Source organism: Semicossyphus pulcher, unplaced genomic scaffold (genome assembly GCF_022749685.1).
Source record: "Semicossyphus pulcher isolate SPU_LCO1_2020_fin unplaced genomic scaffold, fSemPul1.0.p SCAF_4, whole genome shotgun sequence".
In the NCBI taxonomy this organism is placed as follows: domain Eukaryota; kingdom Metazoa; phylum Chordata; class Actinopteri; order Labriformes; family Labridae; genus Semicossyphus; species Semicossyphus pulcher.
In genome coordinates this window covers 25,555,744-25,583,332 of record NW_027211715.1, presented here as the reverse complement: position 1 = coordinate 25,583,332, position 27,589 = coordinate 25,555,744, and the positions used below count along the sequence as shown (strand labels likewise).

At 39.9% G+C, this 27,589-nt stretch overlaps 2 protein-coding genes across 5 annotated transcripts in view; both read left to right on the top strand.

Annotated features, from left to right (window-relative positions):
• Positions 1-15,279, top strand: part of csnk1g2b (casein kinase 1, gamma 2b) — a 35,156-nt gene extending 19,877 nt beyond the window's left edge. Inside the window, exons 4-12 of one of the 4 annotated variants that reach the window (XM_069679343.1) lie at positions 4,307-4,455; positions 4,755-4,989; positions 5,567-5,652; positions 8,072-8,156; positions 8,259-8,404; positions 8,999-9,082; positions 10,388-10,489; positions 11,343-11,449; positions 12,512-15,279. In XM_069679343.1, the coding sequence (XP_069535444.1) occupies positions 4,307-4,455; positions 4,755-4,989; positions 5,567-5,652; positions 8,072-8,156; positions 8,259-8,404; positions 8,999-9,082; positions 10,388-10,489; positions 11,343-11,449; positions 12,512-12,566 (1,049 nt within the window). In that variant the 3' untranslated portion in view covers positions 12,567-15,279. Of the gene's footprint in view, positions 1-4,306; positions 4,456-4,754; positions 4,990-5,566; positions 5,653-8,071; positions 8,157-8,255; positions 8,405-8,998; positions 9,083-10,387; positions 10,490-11,342; positions 11,450-12,511 lie in introns of all 4 variants that reach the window. The other 3 variants (XM_069679342.1, XM_069679345.1, XM_069679344.1) reach the window with 3 other exon arrangements.
• A 238-nt stretch (positions 15,280-15,517) lies between these two features.
• On the top strand, positions 15,518-27,456 carry mfsd12b (major facilitator superfamily domain containing 12b). Its single transcript, XM_069679341.1, has 9 exons — positions 15,518-16,139; positions 17,215-17,425; positions 19,625-19,757; positions 19,840-20,025; positions 22,352-22,444; positions 22,558-22,650; positions 23,689-23,862; positions 24,779-24,873; positions 26,112-27,456. The coding sequence occupies exons 1-9, from the start codon at positions 15,866-15,868 to the stop codon at positions 26,245-26,247; spliced, it is 1,395 nt and encodes a 464-aa protein (XP_069535442.1). The 5' UTR covers positions 15,518-15,865; the 3' UTR covers positions 26,248-27,456.
• The last annotated feature ends 133 nt before the right edge of the window (positions 27,457-27,589 follow it).

The window sequence follows — 27,589 nt, the reverse complement described above, 5'->3', positions numbered from 1 at the left end:
GCTTCTTCGTTGGGTACTTTAGCGCTGTGATCAGGTGAGAGGCTTCAACATATACACTATATATATGGTTAAAGTTTAAATATTAAGTGATGGAATAAGCATGGCTGATTTTGATTTTGATATTCATGACCCCCATCAAGGCTTGTGTTGACATGATAGGCCATGACAGGATCTATGTTGATCATATTATATTGTGTTTGTAAAATCAAATTAGGTCGGATTAATTTCATTATTTCAACAACTCAGGTACAGACTGATTTGTTGTCAGAAGCTGCACCTTAGAGAAGATGCACACTTGCACCAAATATTAGTGAAAATCTGAAGAAGCAATTCATAAAAATGTGACATTTATTTTAATTAGATTACATTTAGTTATAATGCAAATTAGGCCAAGTATAGAATTAACCATCACACTGCTTGATGAAGACTGACAACAACTCTCTAATGACTACTAAAGACAACAGTGTGCTCCATAAAGATGATGAATTCCTTTGTCTACGTTTATGTGGTTTTGCACATCATTTCTTGACTGAATTGTTTTGGAGCTATAGAGATGAAAAGCAGCACATAACTGGTAGAATTAATTAATAACTTATAAAAACAAGTGTTGCTGTTTCATTTTCCCCTACAAGTGCTCGGCCCGTTGGCGTCTTGTGGGATTGTTAGGCTTATGAGCTGTGTTGCATTCGTAGCTCCAGGCTCAGTCTGTGCAAGCCCAAGTGCTGATCACGTTTCAGCCCTGTGAGAACATCTCCAGAGCACTGAGCCCTAATGGAAGTCACCTCTTCTTCTCCTCCTCCTCTCTCAGTACTCCGCTCAATACATATCTCAATCATTAATACGCATTCCCTTTCCTCTCTGCCTCTCTGTCCGTCTCCTCTCTCTCCTCCGGCCCTCTCCTCTTTAGCCCTTAACTCTGACATTTCATTGTAGGGAAACATTGTCTTCAGCTGCCATTATGCAGCCTTCCCCTCTCGCTGTGTCCCCTGGGAGGCCCTGCCAGCAGATACAATAGGTTAGATTGTCTCAAATTGTCAAGACAGCGGGGGTCAGGGCACCACTGACATTGGCCTGCAGTGAAACCAGAGCATGTCTCATAGCGTGAACACAAAATGACTTAGTATGACTTTATAGAATAGTTTGAACCAAAGATTTTTATCATCATAAAAGTGATTCGGTTTGATTAACCCACTTTCTAGCATACATTGCTGTTTGATACCGTTACATGGGGATGTTGGCTACGAATTGGATGAACGCTAATGCATGTCATTGATGCTTAGCTGTCGGTACCTAAAAAGCTATTAAGGATGGTTTGGCCTTAAGCTTTTAAATAGAACAACAATGTCTGTTCAATGTATGTTCTGATCAAGATGCTAATTAGCAGTTATACTAAATCATCCTGTTGCATTTGAAGTGCTCCTGTTGCATTTGAAGTGCTCGCTTAATATTCTAGTTAATGTCAACCACAAGAAAAGACGTCTCACTCCTGAAAATTTCTGTGGGTTTTTTCCTTTTTTTAAACATTTTTTTGGATTGGTTCTTTTACAGCAGCTGAGAGCACCACTCTTTGCTCCCATCCAAGATTATAATACACAGTGTGCTCTCCTCTTGTGATGACTGTGCTTTGAATGCCCTCTAGATTTGGGCCAAGCTTTGATGAGTCAGCCTCCCAGTGATCTCTTGTCACTGCCTCATCTGTCACTGGTATCGTTACCAGGAAAATCCTAGAGACTAAAGGACAGACAGGTGTGTGTGTGTGCGTATATGGGAGCATGTGTGTCAGTTTGCATCCATGAATGCGTACTGTATCTTGTTGCCCTGTTGGGATGAAGTCGAGGTGATAGGGTAAGTTAGACCGTACACTTTCTGCCCCAGGGTTCGTCTTAGTAGCTGTTTTTACTTTGTATCTTTAAATCACTATATTTATCTCTCTGTTTGTCTGCCTCTCTCTCAGCTAACGCATAACATCAGTGCTGCTGCACCGGCTGTTGTAGCTGTAGCTTTCAGGTAGATGACTGATATGTAGAGAGTAGGCAGTAGGCAGTGGTTAGCCTTTGGCACCACAGAGTGATTCAAAGGTCGTTGGGTGGCAAGTGTTGGGCTACAACTTTTATAACAGCAGATCAGAAGTCAGTGGATGTTCAAGTGTTATAAATGAGAGGTGAGAGTTATAAATAGGACTAGGTACTCTGTGTCTGGGATTAACCGGGCAGGCCAGGTTATACCTGACCTACCTAAAATTGTAATTTTACTTCCCCCCTCGATTTACACTGAAAAGCATTGTCAGGAGATTTCCTGATTGTATATTAGAATTCAGAGGAAGACCTTTGGGGAAGGGGGAGATTAGGGGTTAAGAAGAGTGTATATTTGCAGGTCAATACTTTGTTATTATTCAGTAATCCTTATTCTCATACTCAATATGGTACTATGGCTCTATATATTCCAACTGAACACCTGCAAACCTTGTCGGAAATGCATAAAAAGTTGCTTCCATGAAGAACCGAGCCTGGTACAGAGCTTTGAAACTGTTTTGGCACCGATCAAAAGACTTAAACCCAGGTATCTAAAAATGCCTTGTCAGTTGGTAACAAATGTCCATACCTAAGGAGCCAACTAGCATGTAGCCTGCTTGTACCTGGATCCCATAATTTTTGTGATTGACTGTCTAATGTCTAGTAATGTCGAATAACTGCATGCCACTTACAGGCATGCAGGAAAAACACTGTGTTACACTCAAAGACAGGGTTGATTTGTGTTATTGACCCCGTGTCAAAAATGATTGTTGAAGTTGTTTATCGTACCTTTTAAGGCTAAAGTTAGCTTGTTTATTTTTCACTGATAACTTAACATCTGATTGTTTATCTGGTTAAAGATGTAATCAAGCTTTAAAAAAATGATTTGACTTAAAACACTAGGAAAATGGTTGGTTGGAATTGTCCAAAAGTTGAAACATTATGATAAATAGCTTTATAATTTTGATGTTATGAAACTGCTTTGAGTGTTTTAAAAAGGTGAAAGAGTAGAAAATAAAACCAAAGTTTAATACCATAATGTAAAACGTAAACTTGTCTTTGTTAAAGTGGATTTTATAAAATAGTATCATTCAGGAGCAAGCATTACTGTACCAGTAGAGTTAAAGGTATTTTTTTTAACTATAAGCAGCACTATTTAAAAACTCACACTGAGACTTTCTTGGGGAAGAGCTGACAAAAATGTCAGGTAAATTAGTCTGGGTTTTTTTGTGTTAATGTAGCATTCTTTATGTTTCTTACAGTAATCTGTTGCAAGTCTTTGGAGAGTGTTTGTGAAATATGAAGCTGTTTTTTTCACAAGCCTCAGCAGTTCATTAAGTTGTGAAAAAGCTGTTAAGTCTGTTCCCAGCAGACATTGGGAAACAGCAGCTTTAGGTCACTGTGAGACTGCTTGTTTTCTTTGGTTTCTTGTGTTATATATGAGGGACTAAATTATGAAGAAATTTGCCTGTCCTTGTGGTTTTCACACGTAGGTATGATTTTAGTATTTGCTTAATGACTGTTATTGTGTTCCTTATTTTCTTTATGTTGTTTTTCTGCTGTCAAAACACCGGTAACACTGGAAAGATGGCACACAGCGTGGGGTTGATCCGTCCACATTCTTCAGAAGTCAAACAAAATGGGTGTGGTGGTTTCTAGTAGCAAAAGCTATTTAAAGTTGTCGTCAGTGTGCTTCTCTCTTTAGCCGGTGTTTCTTTAAGACACCTTTCCTTATAATCCAACTTCAGAGAGAGAGAGAGAGAGAGACTGTGAGCTTCGCATGTTTCTGACAAACCTGTTGAGGGAAGCAAACTGAAGTGTCATTCTTCAGTGAAGAGTTTCCTCCCACATTTCTTATCAGCAAACCAGGGTGATGATACAGTTCAAGTCAATTATTCACTAGTTTTATACCATGTGGCAATATATTATTTATATTCAAATACATTACATCATGGAAAAGACAGTGAACTTATCACTTGTAGAAGTTTTGGTTTTATGACTCAAAGATGACACAGAAGAAAAGTAAGATTGGGCAACAAAAAACAGACAGAGTGCTGACCACATAACGTCATAGAGCGTGATGACTTCAACAGCTTATTCAGGTTTCAACATCCAATATCCACAATACCACTCAATGTATGAAGTAACCACACGGTTAAAGAAAGAGTTATCGTCAACAAGTGGAATAAATGTGACCATTAAAAAGAAACGTTATTTTTATATGGGATCATTTTGTTAATAGGGCACTAATTTACCAAAGTCCACTAACTTCACATGTTTGTGTCTGTTTACAGAGGGAATCCCTCAGGTGTACTACTTCGGTCCTTGCGGGAAATACAACGCCATGGTGCTGGAGCTGCTCGGGCCCAGTCTAGAGGACCTGTTTGACCTCTGTGACCGCACCTTCTCCCTCAAGACCGTCCTCATGATAGCCATACAGCTGGTAAGGCCTGGAGGATTTGGGGCATCAAGCGTATATTTAGAAAAACTTGCTTTTGTGAATATTTTGAGATGATTAAGTTCAGGTCTGTGGGTTTCGGCTGATATGGAGAAATAAATAGAAATGACAAAAAAAAGGGGGAAAAAAAGAAAAACGTGTATTGTATGCCTCGAAGCTATTTTTTTTGAGTATATTCATCTTTAGCCTCTGGTTAAATCTGGCAAAGAAATCATTAAATGTATTAAATTTGACGGGATAAATGAGAAATTAAACCTCCCGTTGCCTGTTTATTGTGCTTCTAGATAACACGGATGGAGTACGTCCACACCAAGAGTCTGATATACAGAGATGTGAAGCCAGAAAACTTCCTGGTTGGGCGGCCAGGAAGCAAGAGGCAGCACACCATCCACATCATCGACTTTGGTCTGGCCAAAGAGTACATAGACCCCGAGACCAAAAAACACATCCCCTACCGGGAGCACAAGAGTCTGACCGGGACGGCACGCTACATGAGCATTAACACGCACTTGGGAAAAGGTGAGAGTCTCAGGAACAGGCCATCCTTCAGAATTATATTATCACCACAACCTTTCAAACTAAAACAAGTTATGTGTACCATTAGAAGTTAGCATGCGTTAAGTGTTTCTTAAGGTGAGCAGTGTCTGTTTAGGTTTCTTGTAAATCTGTCTTTCATTATATTCTCAAAACACGTTGCTTAATTTCTCAGGAAATTTGAAGCTTTTAATCACTCAGCTGTTTTTCCTCTTTGGCAGGGGTGGCCAAACATGTGCCAGAGTCAACAGTCTGCACATTTTAAGTCGAACCAATCACCTCAAGAAGGTGAACTCACTGATTAGTCCACCCTCTTATTTTTGGAGTGCTAATCAGTGGGTGCATTGAGGAACACAAACCTGCAGACTGTTTGCTCTCCATGGCACAGGATCCCTCCCCATGCTCTGTAGCTTAATCATGGCCTTTTATACTGTACATGGTTAATTATCACTCCTGGATAATTGTGCTGTATTGCCTGCTGCGTTGCCTGTTAACCTTGCCAGCTGGTTACACGATTTGTTTCCCACAGGTTAAGTAATTTTCCTCGTTCTGTCTGTTCCAGAGCAAAGCAGAAGGGATGACTTGGAGGCGCTGGGTCACATGTTCATGTACTTCCTCCGAGGCAGCCTCCCCTGGCAGGGCCTGAAGGTATTGTTTCATTCATAGTGATTTATATCAAACCCTGTAACCTCTCAATGCTTAGAATCCAGATGCACTTTTCCTTGCTGCTGTCCTCCGCACAGTTTCTCTTTCATCCACATGACCTCAGTGACAGACAGCCTAGTGTTCATAACACCATCCTCTCACACTGGTGACATTTCAAGGTCTCTCCACTAATGGATATGTGTTTGTTAAACATGAAAGAAGCACCATCTCTGTCACTTAGACACTGAAAGTGTTAAGGCATTTTTGATTTTCTCTTTTGCTGTTCAGCATTCATAAAGTTTAATTTCAACAGTTACTCTTGCCATAAAACTTCTCCTTAAAAATACTTGATTTTGACTAAATGTGATGTTTCATCTACATGATATTTGAAATGAAACAGAGTTCTTCACTCACTCAAATTAGCAAGCAGCCGATTGGTCATGATCAAAACATAGCACCAAAGTTTACTTGAACAGCTGGTAAAATATACAAAGCGACAAAGTACATTGATTGCTGTGGGTATAAAGGAATTCTGTAAACTTTTTGCAATGAATTTATAGTAAAACTAAAGATATGACAAAGGGTTTAAAGTGACTGACAAGTGCTTAAATGTTACCGTCAGTAGGCTGTGTCAGCCGTGTCTGTTGCTTGATAAAAGCATGATACCATCTGTGGTGATAATGCACAATGATGAGGTGTTCAGATATACATGACAGGAGTGTAATGCCTCAACTGACTTTGTTACCTGTCAGCCAATCACAATCAAGAATTCTCAGTAGCCACAGTGTAATGTTGGCTAATATTTTCTTCCTTTTTATTTAGTCATTTTGTAACAGTTTGACTGGTAGCCAGGGTGCCAGTAAGGTCAGCCCCTAACAATTCTTTCGTCACGTAACAAAAAAGCATGAAATAAACCAGGCTTTTCAGTTTAATTAATTGTATTATTACTTTTTGCATGAGAAACAAAAGACAAAAGAAAAACGTTTCCTTGTGTGTATGTTGCTTTGTAAACACTCACATGCAACAAAAACTTGCAAAAATCCACTTACACATTTGTGTTGCACTGAATCTGTTTACTAAGACAGAGCTTAAAGTACAACAAAACGCAGGCATGACAACAGGTGTTAGGACGGCAGGTTAGGGCTGCTCACAGTTTCTGGGCTGTTCACAGGCTCGAGAAGAATCAAAGGTGCACATACAGTAGATCTGACTAGAAGACAAGACACCTCATCTTAACATTTGCTATGTGGGAGGAAGCTCGTGGTGGATGAATGTGAGGGATGTATGAATGTGGGGGATGACGGGTGGCTCAGGCCAGTTCTCACCAACACACAACATAACAGTTGGCATCAAAATACAATGAAGGAGTACAGATATGGAACTATGCTGTGTAACAGTATACAAACCTGCAGGTGGATACATGGCAGAGTTTAGGATTATCAACATTAGATGGCGGATGGGTGGAAGAAGTTTTTCTGGTCTAAAGAATCACGGTTCATAGTCGTCGATGTTGGACTGAGAGTGTCGCCTGAACAACACTACAACATATGATAACCTACGCCTGATAAGAAAGTGCTCCTTGTTAAATATGAGAATCAAACATAAAGATTACAATCGAGCCCCTGCCAGTCGAGGTTTACACAATGCTGATCCATCATAAAATACCAACAAGTGCTAACATATGAGAAAAAAATACTTATACATAGCTAGCAATATAATTTGCCAGGTATTTGCATTAAAAAAAAATCTCCAGGAGGCTCAAACACCTCAAGGTTATTGGCTTGAACTAGCTGACAACTAGCGAAAGGCTACAGCACTCATCTGTCTCTCAAAATGGACATGGCTGTAATTATGCATGATTTCAAGTTGTAATATAATTTAAACATGTGAGTTATAAAGAAATACACCCCCCTGTACTGTTGTAATCACTTGAGAAATGAGCTGTAGGGACTAAAACAACTTGTTACCGGGTTGTTTATTGATGCTGTGAACTTTGACCTTTTAATATGGGGTCTAAGGGGATTGACTCTCTTTTAGGAAATAGCATTTCTTGGCACGTCCGCCCAAGCTTCATGTTTCAGTCCCAAAGGTTGCTGCTTGGTTAACAGTGTTCGTGTTATTATTCTCACTGCCAGAAGCAAAAGTGTTGCCCTGCAGGTTTAGACATCTTAATGCTGCAGGTAAACTTTTGAGTCACTGCCATAACTTGTGGCAAAAGTGGTCTAGTTTCCCCATTTTTTGGTGACCTGTTAAAAGCCTAAAGTGCCATATATGGCAGATAAAGCTGTTTTTCACAATCCCAAGTCCTTAGTGTTTTATTTGTTTAATAATGACTTAAGCATTCAGAATTATTAACCACAGGATTTGCATCCGTCTTTAACTTAGGTTCCTAATTGCACCGGTTTTTCTGTCTCCCTTCTAGGCGGACACTTTGAAGGAGAGGTATCAGAAAATTGGGGACACCAAACGGGCCACACCCATTGAAGTGCTTTGTGAAAGCTTCCCTGGTCAGTAGAACCAACCAGTTTCCATTTGTTCGCAGTTTTATCTAATTGCATCTTCAGTTAATGATATTTCTAATGTAATAATATTGTCTTTGCCTACAGAAGAGATGGCCACCTACCTGCGCTACGTGAGGAGGCTGGACTTCTTCGAGAAGCCTGATTATGACTACTTGAGGAAGCTCTTCACTGATCTGTTCGACAGGAACGGCTATGTCTTTGACTACGAGTACGACTGGGTCGGCAAATCACTTGTGAGTGCCTCTTACTGAATCAAGTCATCCTCGTCCTCTGAAATCATTTGATTGCATTTTATTGCAAACCCTTTTAAGTAAAATGCCAGCTGTGTATTAGGTTCATATGGATAAAAAAACTACAGAGCTGGGGGAGGGGGGTTAAAAAGAATTCAATTAAAGTGGTACAAAAAAAGAACTAACTATCGTTAAGTCTGCAGAGCTGTGAATAAACAGTTGAAGTAATGCATACAGGTTTTATAAAGTGTAGCTCTGGCCTTCTCAGTGTTTTTCTTGTGGTTGGTTTATAAGACAAACAGCCATCAGTCATAATGATACAGCAACTTAAGAGCTGTAGTGTCCCTTGAAAACACACCAAGATTAAGAGATGTGTGTCTGTGACCTCAAAAATACCTTGACTTTATAATTTCAGAATTCTATACATTAAAGTTTATAATTCCCCTCCCTGGGCTCCTCCAGCTTTAGTGGTAAACTGTCTGTAATGTAGTTGGGAAATGTTTTAACCACTTGATCATCATTTGATTCCTCTTCATTTTGATTTCCTCAAATTGTCTTTATTCTGACACACTATTTGTGTCCCTGTGTTTCCCACAGCCCACACCGATAGGCCCCATCCCCAGTGACACGCCCCTGCAGCCCAGCAGCAGAGACAAAGCACAACAGCAGACCAAAAACCAGGTGAGTGCATCAGCATTAAAGCACAACAAACACCACACCCACCCACCCAACTACCTGCCAACTGACTGACCAACCAGCCAACCCTGTCAGTCAAGTTCCTCTGCCAGGCGACGCTTGTTGTGCATCAACTTCCTGGAAAAAATGGCTGCCGTTCAGTTCCACTTTAATTCCAATCCTACTTCATTTCTGTTCTTGTCTACAGCCTGACAGCTCGACAGAGATGTCTGTCCTCAAAGACTTTTACTAAATCAATTCCTTAGTAGTAAATGAAGCTATATGGACGATCATGAGGCGAGCTCTCCTGCTCCAGCTGTGAAGCAAAGCGACTTCAATTAATTTTTCACACTTTGCCACTCTAAGCTCGAGTCATTGCATGCATGAGTTGAAAATGCAAATCGCATTGTTCATACCAGTAATGACACACTTTATGCTTAGTGTGTGACAAAGTGTGGACTTTGTTTTTAATGTTTCTATTCCTTTTGATGGCATGCTATCCGAGCCTTGAAACAGAGAAGGAGTTATAGTTGAAAACATCAAAAGAATCCCTCTGATAGACTCAAAACTTGTTGCTGTACTTGCATCGTCTGACTCACTGGTTCCTGTAGAGCCATACAGGTAGTGCATTAGTTTTATGATTACTGATTACAGTGGACTCTAGCCTCTTTTTACTGCCCTCTATTTATTGTGAACAGCCTGGTACAACTACCAAAGCCAATCAGAACCTGGCACACTTTCCGTAACAGTAAAAACATGTAAGATACTAGTTAAAACAGTCGTATATATATCAAAATACAACTACTGCATCCCTTCATGTAGTTGCAGGTTATGTAGTTGTTGTTGGAGGGGAGTAAAAAAAAGAGAACTGAGAACCATGAACTCCAAACTTGAGCCTTCAGTTTGAGTTCAAATCACGCTGTTAGCAAAAGGCCCGACAACATAGATGTGTTGTATTGAATATGTAGAGCTAGCTGAGGTGATCAAGGCTGTTTTCTTTACTCCTGCATGACTTTATGAGTGTGTTGATCTGTGCTTTGCATAAAATTTTTGCTTCCCTCTACTCCTCTATTAACATAGTTTGTCTTAACAAGCCTGCTTCTGCTTGGAAGATGTCTTCTATAATTTTTTGTTTTTGTTTCCTTTTTTCACTCACTTCCCTTTCCTCCTTGTCCCACCTCCCTCCATCCTCACCCACCCCTTCCCACCACATTGCCTCACCCTCACCCTTCTGGCCCCTCACTCCACTCCCCACCCTTTCTCACCACTTCACGACCACCTGCCTCAACCCTTTTTGCTCTTTGCGTCAAGTCGCCTGAGCCCAAAGGAAGTGAGTCTCAGCCCACTCCAGTGACCAATAAGGAGACTCTGGGGTCGCACCTCACAGCTGAGCGGCTGGGGGGCTCTGTTCAGGTACTGCTGCTAATGCTACTGCTGCCGCTCTGATGGCTAATGCATGAAGCCACATAGTTTTTGTACGTGTCTGACCCCCCTCTCTTACTTCACTCTGCCTGCCTGTCAGGTGATCTGTCCTGACACTCTCTGTGTGTCTGCATCAGACTGTTTGAATCCCCGTGTGTCAGTGCTTTGCCTGTTCTGTTTGCTCTCACTGCTTCTTTCACCTCATTTGCTGTCGCTGCCCACAGGGAGGGCCATAAAAGACGACATCCAACAGCAACTGTCATGCAAACCTCATGAAATAGAAAGTTAAACCATTAATGAAAGGCCAAAAGCAGCAATTGAAAACCCTTGGTCCATATCCCGTATGTCCCACATGTTAGAAGGCCAAATGTACATCATTAGTAGTGAGAGGCTTCCATAGTTAACGTGGCACAAATATGACACCTAGTGTTGGCTTATAGGACTGCAGCTTTTAATACTGGGTTCACATTTTTCAATTCTGTCTTAAAATACTTTTTACATGCTTATACATCCAACAAAACTACTCGTCACCATTCTTATTCTCCAAATGGAAAAGATAAGGGACCCAACTTACTGTCTTTGAACAGGAGCAATATATGTAGTACACAACCTGTTGCAATGTCTATATAGTCACCTGCTTTTCCCAGACAGACGTGAAAAATGTGTTCCTATCCTTTTAAGGGGTATTCCGGGTGACACGCTAACCTGCTCTCCTTACCTAAGAGGGCAGATAAATCGTGATAATCATGGTCGCATATTTAAATGTAAATGTTCATCTCCACCCTGCAGTCGGTCGAAGTGTATTTGTATGTGAACAGTCTGGTGTTCTTTTGTCCCTATGCAGGTGATGAGCTCAACGAATGGCGAGCTGAACACTGATGATCCCACAGCCGGACACTCCAACGCTCCCATCACCGCTCCCACCGAGGTTGAAGTGGCCGACGAAACCAAGTACGAAACAGCACTTTTTTATGTCTCCTTAAATAAACCTAGCTTTTGTTATTTACGTCACAAGCCTGGGACCTTAATCAGTTTGTAAACATGCCTCTAAAAGAACCCAGGTACGCAGGTATAAAGGAAACGCTACCCTGTGTTTCCATTTTAGTCTGACTTTTGATTTTTCTTTTTACCGTGCTGTAGTTTAAATGATGGCTGTACTGTGAAGAAACAAATTTAGGCTAATTTTAATCAGCCTTGAACTTTGCAAGACCAAGCACTTGGTACTTGTCTAAAATATTGAATTTATATTTAAGAAGAGCGTTATGGGGCGCCGGTTTAGCTTAGCGGTTAAATCGCACGTCCCATTTACAAAGACTTATTTTTCTATACGGCGGCCCAGGGTTTTGACTCCCACCCTCGGCCCCTTGCCCTTTCTCTCCTCCCCTGCTATCTGCTGTCCTCCTGTCAATAAATGCATAAAAGGCCAAAATAGAAAATCTTTAAGAGCGTTGACACCCTTTAATCAATGTCACTGAGCTAATTTTCTAGCCATCTTTTAGCTTTTTTCAGAAGTTTGTGGAGCCAAGCTCATTTTCCTGTCTTTGTCATGCACATGTGTACTTCCTGTTAGAATCCTGGTTAAATGTGTTAATGGGAAGAAATCTGCGTTAAAAAATCAAATACAGACACGCCTTAGTGGGTGCTGGATCCAAAACAATCAAGTATATCAAAAAAATATATCAAGATCCGCACACCAGGAAGCTCCCCTAAAGGGTTTTATTTAGCACAAAGTGAGTTGGCTCGAAATGGCCCTTTGTGCTAAAGAAATCTGCGTTAGCCAGTGCGAATCATGTTTCTTTAATCAGCTTCCTACGCTGAATGTTATCTACATATCTCTTCATTAATAAAGAAGTAGATCCAAGTCGTACCAACCAGAAACCAGATCCAAAACTGAACCAGTTGTTGAAACCCAACCTCACAAGCAGTGCGTTAATGTCTGCGTGTATATAATATCTTCTGAGCATCCAAAAATGTCTGTGTCCTAAATGTGAGTGTTCTTTTGTCTTCCTGCAGGTGCTGTTGTTTCTTCAAGAGGAGAAAGAGGAAAGCCCTCCAGAGGCACAAGTGAACGAAGAGAACGGAGAGAACTTGAAACATTGTGGTCACTGTCAAGTTTTAAATGGAAGCAACTACACAGACCCCCCCCTCCCCCCTCCCCTGTTCCTTATCTCTTTCCAGCTTTCCCCCTCACCTCTTTACCCCTCTCACCTCATCTCCCCGTCACTCTGTACCTTCCCCCCTTCGCGCTCTCTCTTTCTCGTTCTCAGTGCTCCCCGGCTACTGGCGAGCTAAAGGAATGTTGCAGTCCTACTGACTCCACAACAGACTTTTGATTCCTTTACCGACGAAATATAAACGTACCTGCATTACAACGGGGGCTTGAGAAAAAGTAAAAAAGCTGTAACAATGAAACTCGAATCCGTGGCGTGAATATGAAAAAAGATGCTGTTTGAAACAGTTGTTGTATTGATTTAGATTCCATAAAGATTGCATATTGTTCCAACAGTCAGCTGTTGATCAGGGGGAACCACATGTGGTTCGAGTGAAAGAAAACTGCTCATTAGGAAATTGTTTTATTTCTTTATTCTTTCTTCCTTTGGTGTGTGTTTTGGGATCAAGGTAAAGAGGAAAAGGTGAACTATGCTGATGTTAAATCTGAGAGACACAGGAAGCATTTCATCTATAAAAACAGAATTTGGAGGAATTTTATGTTTTTTTTTTTCTTATTATTTTTTTGTAATTGAATCCTCAGTTTTCAAAGTTGAATCCCTGCATTGAAAACTTATTTTTATGTTGTAGTGTTCTGGAGTTCAATTCTTTTCCTCACTCTGGCTTTCTTTTTGTCTGTCAACGTGGACTTTGTAGCACAGTCACTGGCCTCAGGTACTGTGGACGATCGAGAGAAAAACAGATATCAAATTCTCTTATTGTTATTGCACTTTTGGAAAACAAAAAAAAAGAAGAGAGAAAACGATTACAGTGGAAAAAAACTTTAGGTTTAAATTAACAATTAAGAAAACAACTTAATAAAGACTGATCTAGGAAGAGTCCCTCACAACGCTTATATCTGAGTTATGGCCGAAAAAAAATGTTGTCGATTTACATGAAAAGAAAAAAAAGATATGTCTTTCGATTTTTATTTCTTACATCAAAATAATTTACCAGGAAATCATAGTTTGTGCCTTTCTAAGTAAAATGTTTAAAGCTCAAGTGAGTGTCCCGCAATGACATTTTATCTAATCTGTCCCAAATGCTCACTGGATTACTGTCTGTCTGCGTGTGTGGGTGTGTCTGTGTCTGTGTATGTGTTAAATGACTGTGTGCACATCTCTTACTCTCACTCATAAGCAGTATGCATCCCCTCCATTCATCCTGTGCTGTGACAATCAACACATCTGTTTAGTGCTGGTGTTTGAGATCAGGACTGTGTGTGGGAGAACGTGCACTGTGCCAGTTCAAAGAGACCTAACAGACAACAACCCAAATCAGTATTAACCACTGTTTCTTGTATGTCAGGAGGTCCAAACAGACATGCAGCTCTATGAGGTTTACTTGTTTATGAGGTACTTCCTGTCAATGGATTACTGTGCTGCTGCCTCTGAACCTGAAGAGGAAATAGGAAATCGGTTGCCCTTTTTTGAGTTCCCTTCTGCTGCACATAACTTCAGCTTCATGTAGAGCTGCAATGAAGATTATTTTCATAAGCGAATAATCATTTTGGATTATAAACTATCAGACAAACCTGGAAAATGTCTTATTGTCTCGTCCAAAAACATTCAGTTTACTAGAATGAAACACCAAGAAAAGTCGATTTGTAAACCTTGACTCATGAGCTCAATGGCTTGTTTTTTTACCTCAAGGATTACTTAAATGATTATTCGCTTCTCAGAATGGCTGTAGATTCATTTTCTTTCAATCCGTCAATCCCTTTAATTGTTGGAGCTCTAGTGTCATGTATCTATATGACCATTTATTTGATGTGTCCTTTTTTTTCTCGCCAAAATAAGATGCATTATTATTCGACTTGATGCTCTGTCTGTGTCAAGGATTGTTTACTTCTCCCCTCAAGTTTCCAGCTCCTCAGAAGTTTCATTTCCTTAAGTTGTTTTTTTGTGCTAGCATAAAGTTGGGCGATTGAAAAGAGACAGAAAAAAGGTTGAAATCGAAGCAGCAGGAGCCAGAATACATGCTGATTTGTATGAGACAAATTCCCCCCAAAAAGGGTCCTACGTTTCCCACAATGCAACTGAATATTTTCAATTATTTCTGCCTCCTTGCCCCCTCATTTAAACCCCCCATGGCTACATTTTAATGCAGGTTTTCAGTTTAAGTTCAGTCCCAGGTGGAGATAAGGCTGATCACATAATTATCTTCATTGGGGTGATTTTATTCAGACTTTGGAGCCCATTCACTCCTCAGCTGATATCTATGTGTGAAATCAATAAGTTGAAGAGCTGCTTAAGCCTCATTATCATGATTGATTAGTTTAACTTTAGATTTTAGCGTTCAAAGAAGGCTGAGTGAGAAGCGCATGACTATGACATCATGCTTTCAAGTGTCATTTAACAGGGAAAGGGGAAGTTTTAAGTTTAGAAAAGGGCAGTGTTGTATGTATGAATAGGTTGAAAACAAAAACTTCCCCATTGACCAATTGCAACTTTTCATAATAAATGTCAGTCCAAGACACATCTGCAATAGAAAGTAGCTTTTAACACGAGCTCTTTACAATTTTCTTGCATATAATCTGCTTATCTTTTTTATAAAAGTGATATTTAATTTTCCGAAGTGTCCACAAACCTGATTGATTTTAACTCATGAACTTGTGTTTATATGAGCTTAATTTAGGGGACCACAGGGGGTTTGAATCACTCACCATGTGAAGAACTGAAAGAGGAACTAACTGTATTTGGTAACTGCATTCTCACGAGTTTTTAACCGCTTGAGTGTTCATCAAATGTAGACAACACCGGAGGCGTGTACATCGCAGCGCTGTAATACAACCTGTAAGCAAAACAGATCTCCAGATGTTTCGAAGAACAGACGGGCTGCACTGGTGCGCCTTTACGCGTGAAGTCCTCGGGGGAACTTGATTACTGAATAAAGCTTCTCTTGAAGCATTAAATTTTTCTGCTGAAAGCTAAACCAGTTCAGCTGACCAGCGCGGGGAACCAGCTTGGAATAATCCAGTACCTTGCGTTTATTGTTACTTTTGGGGAGATCTTTGGCGTTTGCCCAAGAACCAAAGGTTGAAGTGCGTTTTTTTGCTCAGCGTCTTGTTAGTGAAACAAATTGCACCATATATTTGTTAAAATGAAAACGACAGATTTCTCACTGTGAGGACGTTTTGTCGCAGGGGTCCAAACAATCATGGAGCCGTATGTGCGCCCTGAGCGCTCCTTATCACTCTGCAGGAGGTTATGTTACGCAGTGGGACATTTTCTCAACGACTTGTGCGCCTCTATGTGGTTCACCTATCTCCTGGTCTACCTCCACAACGTGCTGGGCTTCAAGAGCACCTACGCAGGTGTGCTGCTGCTGATAGGACAAATAGCGGACGGGATCTGTACGCCTTTGGTTGGATATGAATCTGACCAGACATTAACGGGCGTCTGTGGAAAGAGGAAATCCTGGCATCTGTTGGGTAAGTAAGTGAAAGCATCGGGTCTTAAGAAATCGAAACATATGCAAATTAGACTTAAACAGGTGCCTGTCAATGTTAGTCAGTTTTAAATATTGAGAAGTATTAAAGTAAAAGTTCCGCATTTGTGGTTTCAGCAAAAGTCTTGCATAATGTTCGTAAAAGTCCTCATAGTGCAGAATGAGCCATTTTCAGAGAGTAATTTAAAGGCCTATTTTTGTATTAGGCCTTTTATTGTTGATGTATTAACAGGTAAGCAGTATTTAATGTAGCTTGTTGGCTACAGGAGCTAATTTTACGATTTAAAACACGGTTAAAGAGTTTAATCAAAATAAATAAATCACTTTATTTGTTGATATGAATGTTAGATGAATATAATAGGACTATAGTTTAAACAATTTTCCTTTCTCTAAAATGTACAGGAGTAGATATAAAGTCGGGTTAAATGGAAATGCTAATGCTAAATAGGCCAAAGCATTTAAAGTGCTTAGTTAAAGGGAGACAATAGAAATAGCCTACATGTTCGACAATGACAGTATCCCTGCAGCATTGTTGTAGTGGCTTATTAGGCGACATCCAGCAGGGGTGGGAATCGCAGGGAAACTCACGATACCATACGCGATACGTGGATTACGTTAAGGATAATATCACGATACAGTGTTTCTGCGATAATTGATATATTGCAAGACAATCATACGATACATCACAATATATGATTAACTGAAGAATACAAAATGCCCCTAAAAAGTTGAAGTGCAGAATGAATGTATTATTCACTGAAGTTGGGTGTCACTTTCACAGATTTTGACACAAATTCAGATAAACGATGCTGTGACTCAAATTGGCAGGGAGATCTGTTTAGAGCACTGAATTGAACAAAGATAAAAAATATCGATATTTTGAGCCAGCGATACTATAAGACATGATACTAGAATTATTATAAAAAATAAAATATATATTATATATTCATATATGGGACTAATAGGCCTTAAAAATGCTCAAAACACGCCATGTGTTAAGCTATAATAGTATTTTAGAGAGATTATATTAATACAATGATTCCGTCTTTACTTTCTAGGAACTGTGTCGGTTATTATATCATTCCCCTTCATTTTCAACCCCTGCCTGGCCTGCAGCGACAGCTCTCCTCAATGGGCTCAGATTTTATACTTCACCCCCTTCATCATCATCTTCCAGTTCGGCTGGGCAGCCACCCAGATCTCTCACCTGTCCCTCATCCCGGAGCTGGTGACCCGGGAGAGCGAGAAGGTGGAGCTCACTGCTTACAGGTGAGCTGACATCATCATCCTGGACATCCTGGACCAGAAGACCATCGATATATAGATATTCATGGCTTCTTTAGTTTTACATTCCACATCATCGTTTATTCACTGTTTTATCACGGATATCAGCTGCGGGATGTCTCCACTGTTTGCAGTGTGTTTTGAACTTTTAATTAGCATTTTACTGAATTATGTTGAGTAAAACAACAACTCTCATGGGTCTATTTAAAATCAAATAAAATGTAGCTCAAAAGCAAAAGTATGACACATGTTTGAAATATTCCCAGTGCAGTTGCCAGGCAACCAGGAGAGACTCCTGGAAGTTATAACTAGTTAGCAGCCAAGAAGGACAAAACATCAGGGCTGTTCAGGGCCCTTCAAGGTTACCTAAGTGCGGAGCCCCTCATGCGACATTTGAGAGTTCTGGCGAGACGAGATAGTAAAGCATGGCCATGAGATATTAACGTGTGACCACGAGATAGTACGTTGTGGCCACACGTTATATAAACAGCTCCGACGTGGGTTGAGTGTGCAGCAATGTCGGCGCATCCTCACTGCTCTCTCAATAATGAACTAAGAAATGGTAAAAGGCCACGTATGTGGGAACTTGCAGTGTGAAGTTTGTTGTCTGTTGGATGTGAAATGTTCTAAAATAGGTAGAGCTGCTGTTTATATGAATTCACTGAGAATGGATAGCGGCCACCAATAGCACCATGAATTCCACCTCCGTTGTCCCCGCTATCTGCTCTGTCTCAAAGTCTGATTCCCAAAGAATATTGTTTTATAGATAATAAAGCGCAAACACGTTCATAAAGTGTCTCTGCTCCGTGCAATTTGCCTTTGTTTTGTGTCTGATTGCACCTCCACCCTCGGCTGCACTGGCCACGACTTAATTATCTCATGGTCACGCCTTATTAAGAACTTATTTGTTCTTAAATGTCACCAGACAGGCTCCGTACCTTTTGACAGAGGCTAGGCTAGCTGTTTTACATCATTTGCCTGAACTCATGTTAACCATAAAGCTAACAAGCTGCTAATGGTAAAGTGGTGATAATGAATGGTGTCTTTGTTTATTCGCCACAATGTCTAACTATAGCTTTTGTTTGCCTGGTGATGAACTCTGTGACCCAAATATTTTAACTTATTATTTCATCCAACTTTTTGTTGACACAGTGAAAGTTGCAGTTGACATTTAGCTTTAATAATTGAGAATCAGGCCAAGCAAACAGGTAAAAAGAGAAGTAGAACACTGGAGGGGGAGTGGGGGTCATATTTTCTCAAGAGAGAAAACGTTACTCTGGGCAAGACATTAAAGAAAAATGTCTTCCATTTGAATGTGGTGAACGACTTTCACCATGCTGGAAATTCTGGAAAAGTCTGTTGTTTAAGGTCGTAAATGTTCTTTACAACTTAGCTTAGCATCTTGCAAACAAACCTGTTGTATTCAAAGGACTTTTCCTTTTTGTATCTAGTGTGGGCTATATATTCATTCAAGTGGTGTAGAGGCTTGGTTACTGTATTTGGATCACACGTTTCCACATTCAGATTAAAGTCTTATTAGCTGTTTTACATCATTTGCCTGAACTCATGTTAACCATAAAGCTAACAAGCTGCTAACGGTAAAGTGGCGCTAATGAATGGTGTCTTTGTTTATTCACCAAAATGTCTAACTATAGCTTTTGTTTGCCTGGTGTTGAACACCATATTGTGACTCTGTGACCCAAATATTTTAACTTATTATTTCATCCAACTTTTTGTTGACACAGTGAAAGTTGCGGTTGACATTTAGCTTTAATAATTGAGAATCAGGCCACAGTAAAAGTAGACAGCTCATAGCTTTCAGACTGGTTTATTTCACTGTATCAAGATTAAATGAACTCCAGCCTCTTTCTTGTGTCTGAAAAGTTGTCTTTCCTGTAATGCTCTGTCCAAAATGAAAGAGTAGCTCTCTTGAAACTCTGTGTTCAGCTAGTTGCGACTTTAGATCTGTGCTGAAAGTTACACTTTTATCAGTGGCAAATTTCTAGTGAAAGAAAAGGGGAAGTGATTCTGTTATTTCATCATTTATCAAGACCGGCTGATGTCTGAGGCTAAGTGTTTTTTAAGAATCAAGCAAGAACAAGATTCCTCTTTGTCTCCTACTCATTAAAAGCTGTAACAAACCAGGAACTATTTGTTTGAATTACATCTTCCTTCCTTGTTTAGGTATGCCTTCACCGTGGTGGCCAATATCACAGTGTTCACTGTGGCCTGGCTGCTCTTTAAATTCCAGGCTCAGCACAATCTCGACCCCGCCATCACTGACAATGTGGGCCCGGTGGACATCCCTCTGTTCAGGGTAAGAAGAGAGATGCCCCACATGTTTATACACTTTAATAAAATCACTTTTTTAAACCCTATCTGTTTCTCTCTCTCTGTAGACTCTGGCCCTCATTATGCTCGGTACCGGAGCTCTGTTCTCCCTGATATTTCATGTGGGTACAAAGGAGGAGTCGTTGGCCTCAGAGAGAGAGAATCTGCTGACCTCAAACACCCCCTCACAGGACCCCACGCCTCGTCCTGCCTTTCAGTGGAAGAGTTGGCTGAAGGAGCCCTCCTTCTATCAGGTGACTCCTCATTCTGTAAAGAATTTGAATTCAAAAAGTGTCCCTTCCTTTTCTCTCTCAGGTCATTGACCATATTCACGCGGCAGCCATTGTTCTCCGACGACACGCTCAAAGCGGGGAGCTCAAATTCTGTTATGTCTACTGCTTTGTTCCTCGTTGTAAGTCAAATAAATGTCGGGGAAACTGACAAATTATGATCATTGTAAGACTTCCAGATTGACCTGCAACTGAAAAGACAAAAGATAGTAAATATCCAAACGGACATCCAATATTTCAAGCCAAAACATATTAGTTAAAGTAATAATCTCAAAGTTCTCAGTTTTGTTTGGTGGCACCTAATGGCGTTAAAAGGCAATTGTGGGAGCAGTGTTAATTTCATTAACGAAAATAATGCTGAAAAATGTTCGTCAACGACCTTTTTTCCATGACGAAGACGAGCCGTTGACGGGCTAAAAATAGAACGTTGATGATAAAAACTCTGACGACACGTATGTTTTGTTTTCGTTAACGACATGAGACAAAAATGTTGTGGTGGGCATTTAAATAATTTCCCCCACTGTGCATCTAATCTGTCTGTCTGTAACCTGGTTGGAAATAACAGGTATCACAAAGGTGGTTGTGACCCGGGCTGTCTGCTTCAGGCTCTGTGCACTCTCACATTAAAGGAAAATGTCTTCCATTTGAATGTGGTGTATGACTTTCTAGTTCTGGAAAAGTTTGTTGTTAAAGGTCATAAATGTTCTTTACAACTTACCATTTTGCAAACAAACCTGTTGTATTCAAAGGACTTTTCCTTTTGTATGTAGTGTGGTGTATATATTGATTCAAGTGGTGTAGAGGCTTGGTTACTTTATTTGGATCACACGTTTCCACATTCAGATTAAAGTCTTATTAGCCTTGGACTGTATTATAATCAGGGTTAAGCTCTTTAACTCTTTTTCTCAAGAAAACCTGCCGCTGTTATTTGCAGGAACCAATCTGTGGTGGAAATCATGAATACATTATTAAATGATGGGTACATCCCAAATGAAGTTCATTTCCCAGTTATTTAAACTACTATTATTCACAAAGTAATTTTACCCCTGAGCAGTCTAAAGTAACACGTGCACAAATCAAATGTTTGTGTAACCTCACCTGCACTCTCCCGGCCTCATGAAGGAATTATTAATAACCCAACAAGTGACTACAGTCAGGTGAAATATTTCATCATTGCTCTTAGTCAGACTGAACTGAATAAATACTTTCCATAGTTTTAAACCTAACACATAAACCTCCTATAACCAACTATAAACTGGCTTTCAAATCTGAGATTTCACCACAATAAGGTGATTAAATTTTCTACGTTGATCCATTATGGACCTATATGCCTTTTCCAAACCATACCCAGGTCTAGAAAATACTACCATTTACACTTCCACGAGAATCCTGACTGTAGTTAATGAACATTTTGTCTGCCTCTCTCTCTTGTTTAATACCTTGTTTTTTATTCATTGATCATTTATGTGTATTGGTCTATAACGCTTTCTGAAAATTGACGCATCAGGTCCGAGCTTTTCTATCACGTTAATACGCTGAGGTGATCTAGTGTCATTCCAAGTGTCCCACTGTAGACGACTAAATCAGGTCAATGAAATTCATTTAATGATAGTTAGGGGCACTGTTAGAGAACCCTTAACTCATCTCAGTATATTGTAGCATCGCAGGGTAGTTAGACGGATGGAAGAAGAATGAGGAAGAGGCGATGTGCGTTGCTAGCTCAACAGAGCCCAGATTTATTTCCTCGCCGCAGCACAGCTAGCCCGAGGTTGAGGTCTCCCCGGAATACAACAAAACAGGTTGGCTCAGTCACCCAACAACACATCTTCCCCCTCCCCAGGAACTACTTCTCAGCCAGTTACTCACTACGGTTGAAACCTCCCTCAATAAACAGCAACACAACAGCAACAAAACAGAAACTTATAGCCAGCTTTACGGAGTCTCCGTTTCCTGTGACAGACTATGTGATGGTTGTTCATATGAACAGGTTGAAACGTATTATAACAAAATTTGGTAGCAACAAATCTGTATGTAGCTAGATATTGGCCTGTACTCTGGTCTACACTGGTCCCTGCATTTGTCATTGAAAACATATGTGAAGCTAATGATTGCATGGGGATAAAGTGGTTCACAATGGCTGCCTGTAGCATTAGGGGAAAAAATACACCCACAAGTCTGATGCCATAAAGCCTACTTTTAAATGTTCAACAATAACTGTATTGTTTGGAGGTCTGTTTCCTGAAACGTCTTCTTTCTAAAAACGTGTTTCCTTTGTTTGATTTTGGACCAGATGGCCTTCCTGTACATGTGCACCCGACTTATAGTCAACCTATCTCAGACCTACATATCCGTTTTCATCACAGCCTCTCTGATGTTACCAAAGGTAAGTCCACACAGTGTGTTTCCATACAGCGACTTGTGCAACTCATTATCATCAAAATCAAACCGCTGTTTTGCAATTTGTGTACATACTTCCTGCCCTGTGCCTCTCCTCAGGACTTCATTGCCATCATACCGCTGGTGATGTACCTCAGTGGCTTTGTTTGCTCATTGGTCATGAAACCAATCAGCAAGCTCATAGGAATCTATGTGAGTCTCTACCCAATAATATATTTATGTTTTTATCAACTCTGTTGTTATTTTGGGATCACTAGTCCTTTATTTCATGAATTCGTTGTCTGTTGTCCATGATTGATAAAGAGGCAATGTGAAAGAACAGTTATATTGACCATATTCACCAACAGCCATTTTCCTCTGACATCAGGCTCAGGTTGGGAAGCTCAAATACTGTCATGTCATACTGTCGTGTTCAATGTTGTAAGTCGTTTAAATTATATTGATCAGAAACTAAAAAGACTTTAAAGTGAAAACCCTGAGGTTCCTTGGGACCATATTTCAAGTTAAAACCACATATTTGACTAATTAGCGTTTGTCAGACAACAAATGTTAGCGTTCAGCTACTTCCTAGTTTATATAACCCTTAGCTTGGAAGTGGCGAAATGCTAACATTACCTTTGGAAAGTTTTGTAACATAAAACTTTAACTTTTAACTCTAACATATTTAATAACCCATTAGTTATCATCAGACAAAAGCTAACATTAGCATTCAACCAATAACCAACCGATGGAAGTGGCTAAATGCTAACATCAAATTTGGAAAGTATTGTAACATACAATTCTAACTTTATACTTTGAAAACCTTTAAAAAACTGTACCTTTAAAAACGTATTGTACATAACTAAGACTATACCTCTGTTAAAAACAAACATATTTAACAACTCATTAGCTATCATCAGAGGAAAGCTAACATTAGCATTCAACCAATACCTTGTTATGATCACTGTGAGTAAAACATGGCCTTTCTATTGTATCCTACAACACAATCTAAGATAATAAGCATTATAATATTAATAGCATTCTTAGCTGACATTTAGATTTGCTAAAAGGGGCCTGAATGCTACATTAGCTATTTTCTAATGGCAGCTAATGGGTTATGAAATATGCTATTATAATTTGAGTTATAGCCGTTATGACTTTATATCAGTATTGCTTTTCCCACCCTGAGCGTTAAATAGTTGCCGTGTGGAGATGGTGAAATAAAATGATGATGTGTGCGTCTGTTTTCAGATCACCTATTTGGTCGGCTTGATTTTGGTGTTTGCATTCGGCGTCTGGGTGTATGTGGCCAAGCACATGGGAGCTGACAGCATTTATGGAGCCGCCGTGCTGCTGGGAGCCGGGTCAGCTACAATCCTGGTCATGTCTCTTTCCATGACAGCCACACTCATCGGGGAGCAGACGGTAAGTGGAGGAAACCTGGAGGAGAGTGTGTTGCATGGAGGAATTAAAAAGATACGGATGGCCGTGTTTCAAACTGTTTATCAAATCCTGTGAAAGAAAACATGCACAATGAATGGATCCTGTTCAAAATTACTGCCTGTGTATCCATAGTCGGATATATCCTATTCTTCTGTTGACATAGAGCTCAAGTGTTTCTTATTCAAACAGAAAGAAAGAAATGAGCCACACTGTTGCACACGCAAAATACAGATGCTGATTTTACCCTTTATGTTTAACGTTTTTATCGAGACACATGACATCTAGAGAAACTTCATCACGAGGCAGCAATAAAACAGCTGCTTTTTGTTTCAAATGTCACCTCAGTATCAGCTGTTCAGTCACAGGAGTAGATCTACAGTGTTATAAAGGCATAAATGCATCTTTTGATACTGAGGTTATCGAACCAGTTTGTCCTCATGCCACAGTCAGGTTAGGTGAGGAGATTGGAGCGGGGAAACTTAGAGCAGGGTTTGTAGCTGTATTTTTGTTTCCTCTAACATTGTACTGTTGTCACATCTTCGTCTGTCTGAAAAGACTTGATTGAAAATACTTAGAGAGTCTATTCTCAATATTCATGTAGCTGCCATTGTTGTCTGACATGACGCTCAGTGTGGGAAGCTCAAAAACTGTATGGCCCGAGAGGTCAGATGTTAATGATTTGTCAGATTCAATATGATTATATGATTTTTAAACCTAGAATACAGCAGCACATCATTAGATTAGTATTTTAGCTTCCCACCCTGAGTGTAGCATCTGGGGAAAATGGCTTCTGTGTTGACAGAAAAAAATGCTTGTAGGTGTTTCAGATAGACTTTATTCCTTCCTATTTTGCTGCAGTGGCTGTAATAATCTTTGATCTTTTTCCTTTTTTATGCAGCAAAGTGGAGCTTTTGTTTATGGGGCGATGAGCTTCACAGACAAGGTGGCAAACGGGTTTGGGGTCATCCTCATCCAGAGCCTTCGGCCATGCAAGTGAGTCCAACATTTGAGCAGTCCTTCTCATGGGCACTCCATTAAAAAGAAAGAGGAAGCTTCCAAGAAAACTGTTTGTGTTGTAGATCTGGATTTTGTGTTTCTGCCTGGCCAGAATACAAGGAAAGGAAATCCTCCACAACTTAAGCTGTGACAGCTGTTTTTTTCAAATCATTTTAGAAGCCTGTAGAGGTAAAACAATACAGTACATAACAAAAGTCAAAAATAAATATGTTTTATGAAGCACAATTGAGGTTTTTCCATATTTACAAGTTGATTAGTTCACAATCCCTTGACAAGGTCCCGACCCTCAGGTTGAAAATGAAAAAGCCGGTCGTGTTCATCTTGTCCTCAAATCCCATGAAAAGATCAAAACCCACAAATACTTAATGCCTTTTTTTTGGCAAAGCCCAAAATAGTTCTTGTGTTCCACTGAACTCCACTCTTTGAAAGTTCAAAAACTATTTCAAACACTGAGCATTAATTCAGTCACTCAGCACATCATATTTGTATTCATCCATGGCTGAAAGTAGTCCCCAACAATTGCATTATTTTACTCCTGCTATAGCAGTGTTTTCAAAAACTGCTGATGTTTAAGGAGAATAACATCAGCCTTTAACTTAAGGCTTTGTGCATGGTTTTCCTGCAAAATGAATTCCCCTAATAGATGATATTGTAGCGTTGCAGGGTAGTTAGACGGATGTAGGAAGAACGAGGAAGAGGCGATGTGCGTTGCTAGCTCAACAGAGCCCAGATTTCCCTGGAAAACAGCAAAACAGGTTGGCTCAGTCTTTTCGCACTAGCTCAACATTCCCAGAACTACTTCTCAGACAATTACTCCCTACGTTGGAAACCACCCTCAATAAACAACTGCGACACGACAGCAACAAAACAGAAACTTAGACCCAGCGTTACAATATTCTTAATTTTAAGATGTGAAAAGATTCATGTTGCTTTACCAGAACTAACAATAAGCTGTAATGGCCAGGTATTTGTACACATAGACTACTAAGAATTTGACTCTGGTTTTACATTGCTCTCATGGGACAGACGCACAAGTAGACATACGCTTAGGAGAGGACAACAAGCTTGCAAAAGTAACATAAGCATTAAACTACTATGGACATGCCCGCAGATAGAAATATGTTTATAAAATGACCTTTTGACTTCATAAAGAGCAGAACTGTGCTGCTTTCTTCAGTTTGACGAACCTGTTTCTATTCTTTCCTCTCTAACAGCACAGAGGCCTGCTGTCCAGACTGCGTTTGGTATTATCGTGACGTCATGGCGACGGTAACCGGGGGCGTGGCCGTGGCTGCAGCAGTCTGCCTGTTTACAATGATGACCTGGCCAATCAGGATACGGAGAAGTTAGGGTTCAAAATGTGCGCTTCAGTCATTGGTATTGTTTGTGTTACAGTGTTAAAACAAACAGAGAACAACCACTCATGTCATAGATTTAATAACTTCTGGTAAGGTTATGTTATGTCTTTTGGGTGTTTGGAGAGGAAAAGCCCTTGTTTCTTGCACAAGGGAAACAGTGTTGAGATAAGGACCATGCTGCCACCTAGCGTGTGAATTTGTAACTACATTGTTTTCAGGCTTTTAAAACTAAGAAATGTACAAAAGCTCCACCTCACAGGTGAAGTTTGTCCATTAGAAAAATGTATATAGATGTGTAGACTATGCGCATGAACTGAAATTACAATCACACAGACTCATTAATAACGATGGTAAATAGTAATATTGCTTATAGTTAGGACGGAATAGGAAGGTTACAACACTAACTGTCAATTTAGCCTAGCCTGGTGACCCACAACTTCACAGACACTTCATATACATGATCTGACTTCTACCTGATCTTTCTGTGGTAATGGAGCCAAAGGTCTACACTGACCCATGAACAATTGTGGTGCTGTTATACTGAATACTGAACTGGGTGAATTTAATTTCTCTTGTTTGAGTTTGTGTGTGTGTGTGTGTGTGTGTGTGTGTGTGTGTGTGTGTGTGTGTGTGCGTGTGCGTGTGCGTGTGCGTGTGCGTGTGCTTGTGCGTGTGTGTGTGTGATGTGCTGTGCTGTAGGAGTAAAATAGTCAAGCAGTAGTTGGATTAGAAGATTAATCTGAAAATTAATCACATAATGTATCTAATCTGACTGAAGTGAAACCTGCACATCAAAGCAACTGGAACAAAACCAAATGTTATTTGATATTTGGATATATTCTATTATAATATTAAATCCTTTAAAGATCAAATAGTTGTTCCCATGGTATATTTGTAATCTTTGTTTTATGTTTCAAAAGCTGCACATTTGAATTTGTAGCTTGAACATCAAAATGTAAGAACCAATAACTGACCGGAAAGAGGTAACAACCAATACAAAGTTTAAATATTATATTAGTTTTGTCAACTTTAGGGTCCCATTTTTTGTTTATTTGTCTTTCTTTCCGTTTGCATTATTTTTATTTATTTTCTTAACTATCTGTGATAGAGGAAGTGTTTAGATCCTTTACAAAGTCAAAATGCTAAATCCACACTGTAAAAGTACTCAGTATCAATTATAAGTCCTGCATTAAAAATGTTACTGGAGTAAAAGTCTGTTAGTTGTTTTTTTTTATACTAATTTACTGGAAAATAAAAACATTGTAGAAAATAATATGTCCAATCAATTACACAGACAGAATTTACTGAATAAAGTACTTAGCAGAAACGTAGGC

Bases quoted from the DNA above. Each gene is read 5' to 3' on its own strand.
- mfsd12b (XM_069679341.1), top strand. From the start codon at position 15,866: ATGGAGCCGTATGTGCGCCCTGAGCGCTCCTTATCACTCTGCAGGAGG. The intron at 17,426-19,624 runs GTGAGCTGACAT...TTCCTTGTTTAG, and splicing joins GTGGAGCTCACTGCTTACAG to GTATGCCTTCACCGTGGTGG. The intron at 20,026-22,351 runs GTGACTCCTCAT...ATTTTGGACCAG, and splicing joins AGGAGCCCTCCTTCTATCAG to ATGGCCTTCCTGTACATGTG.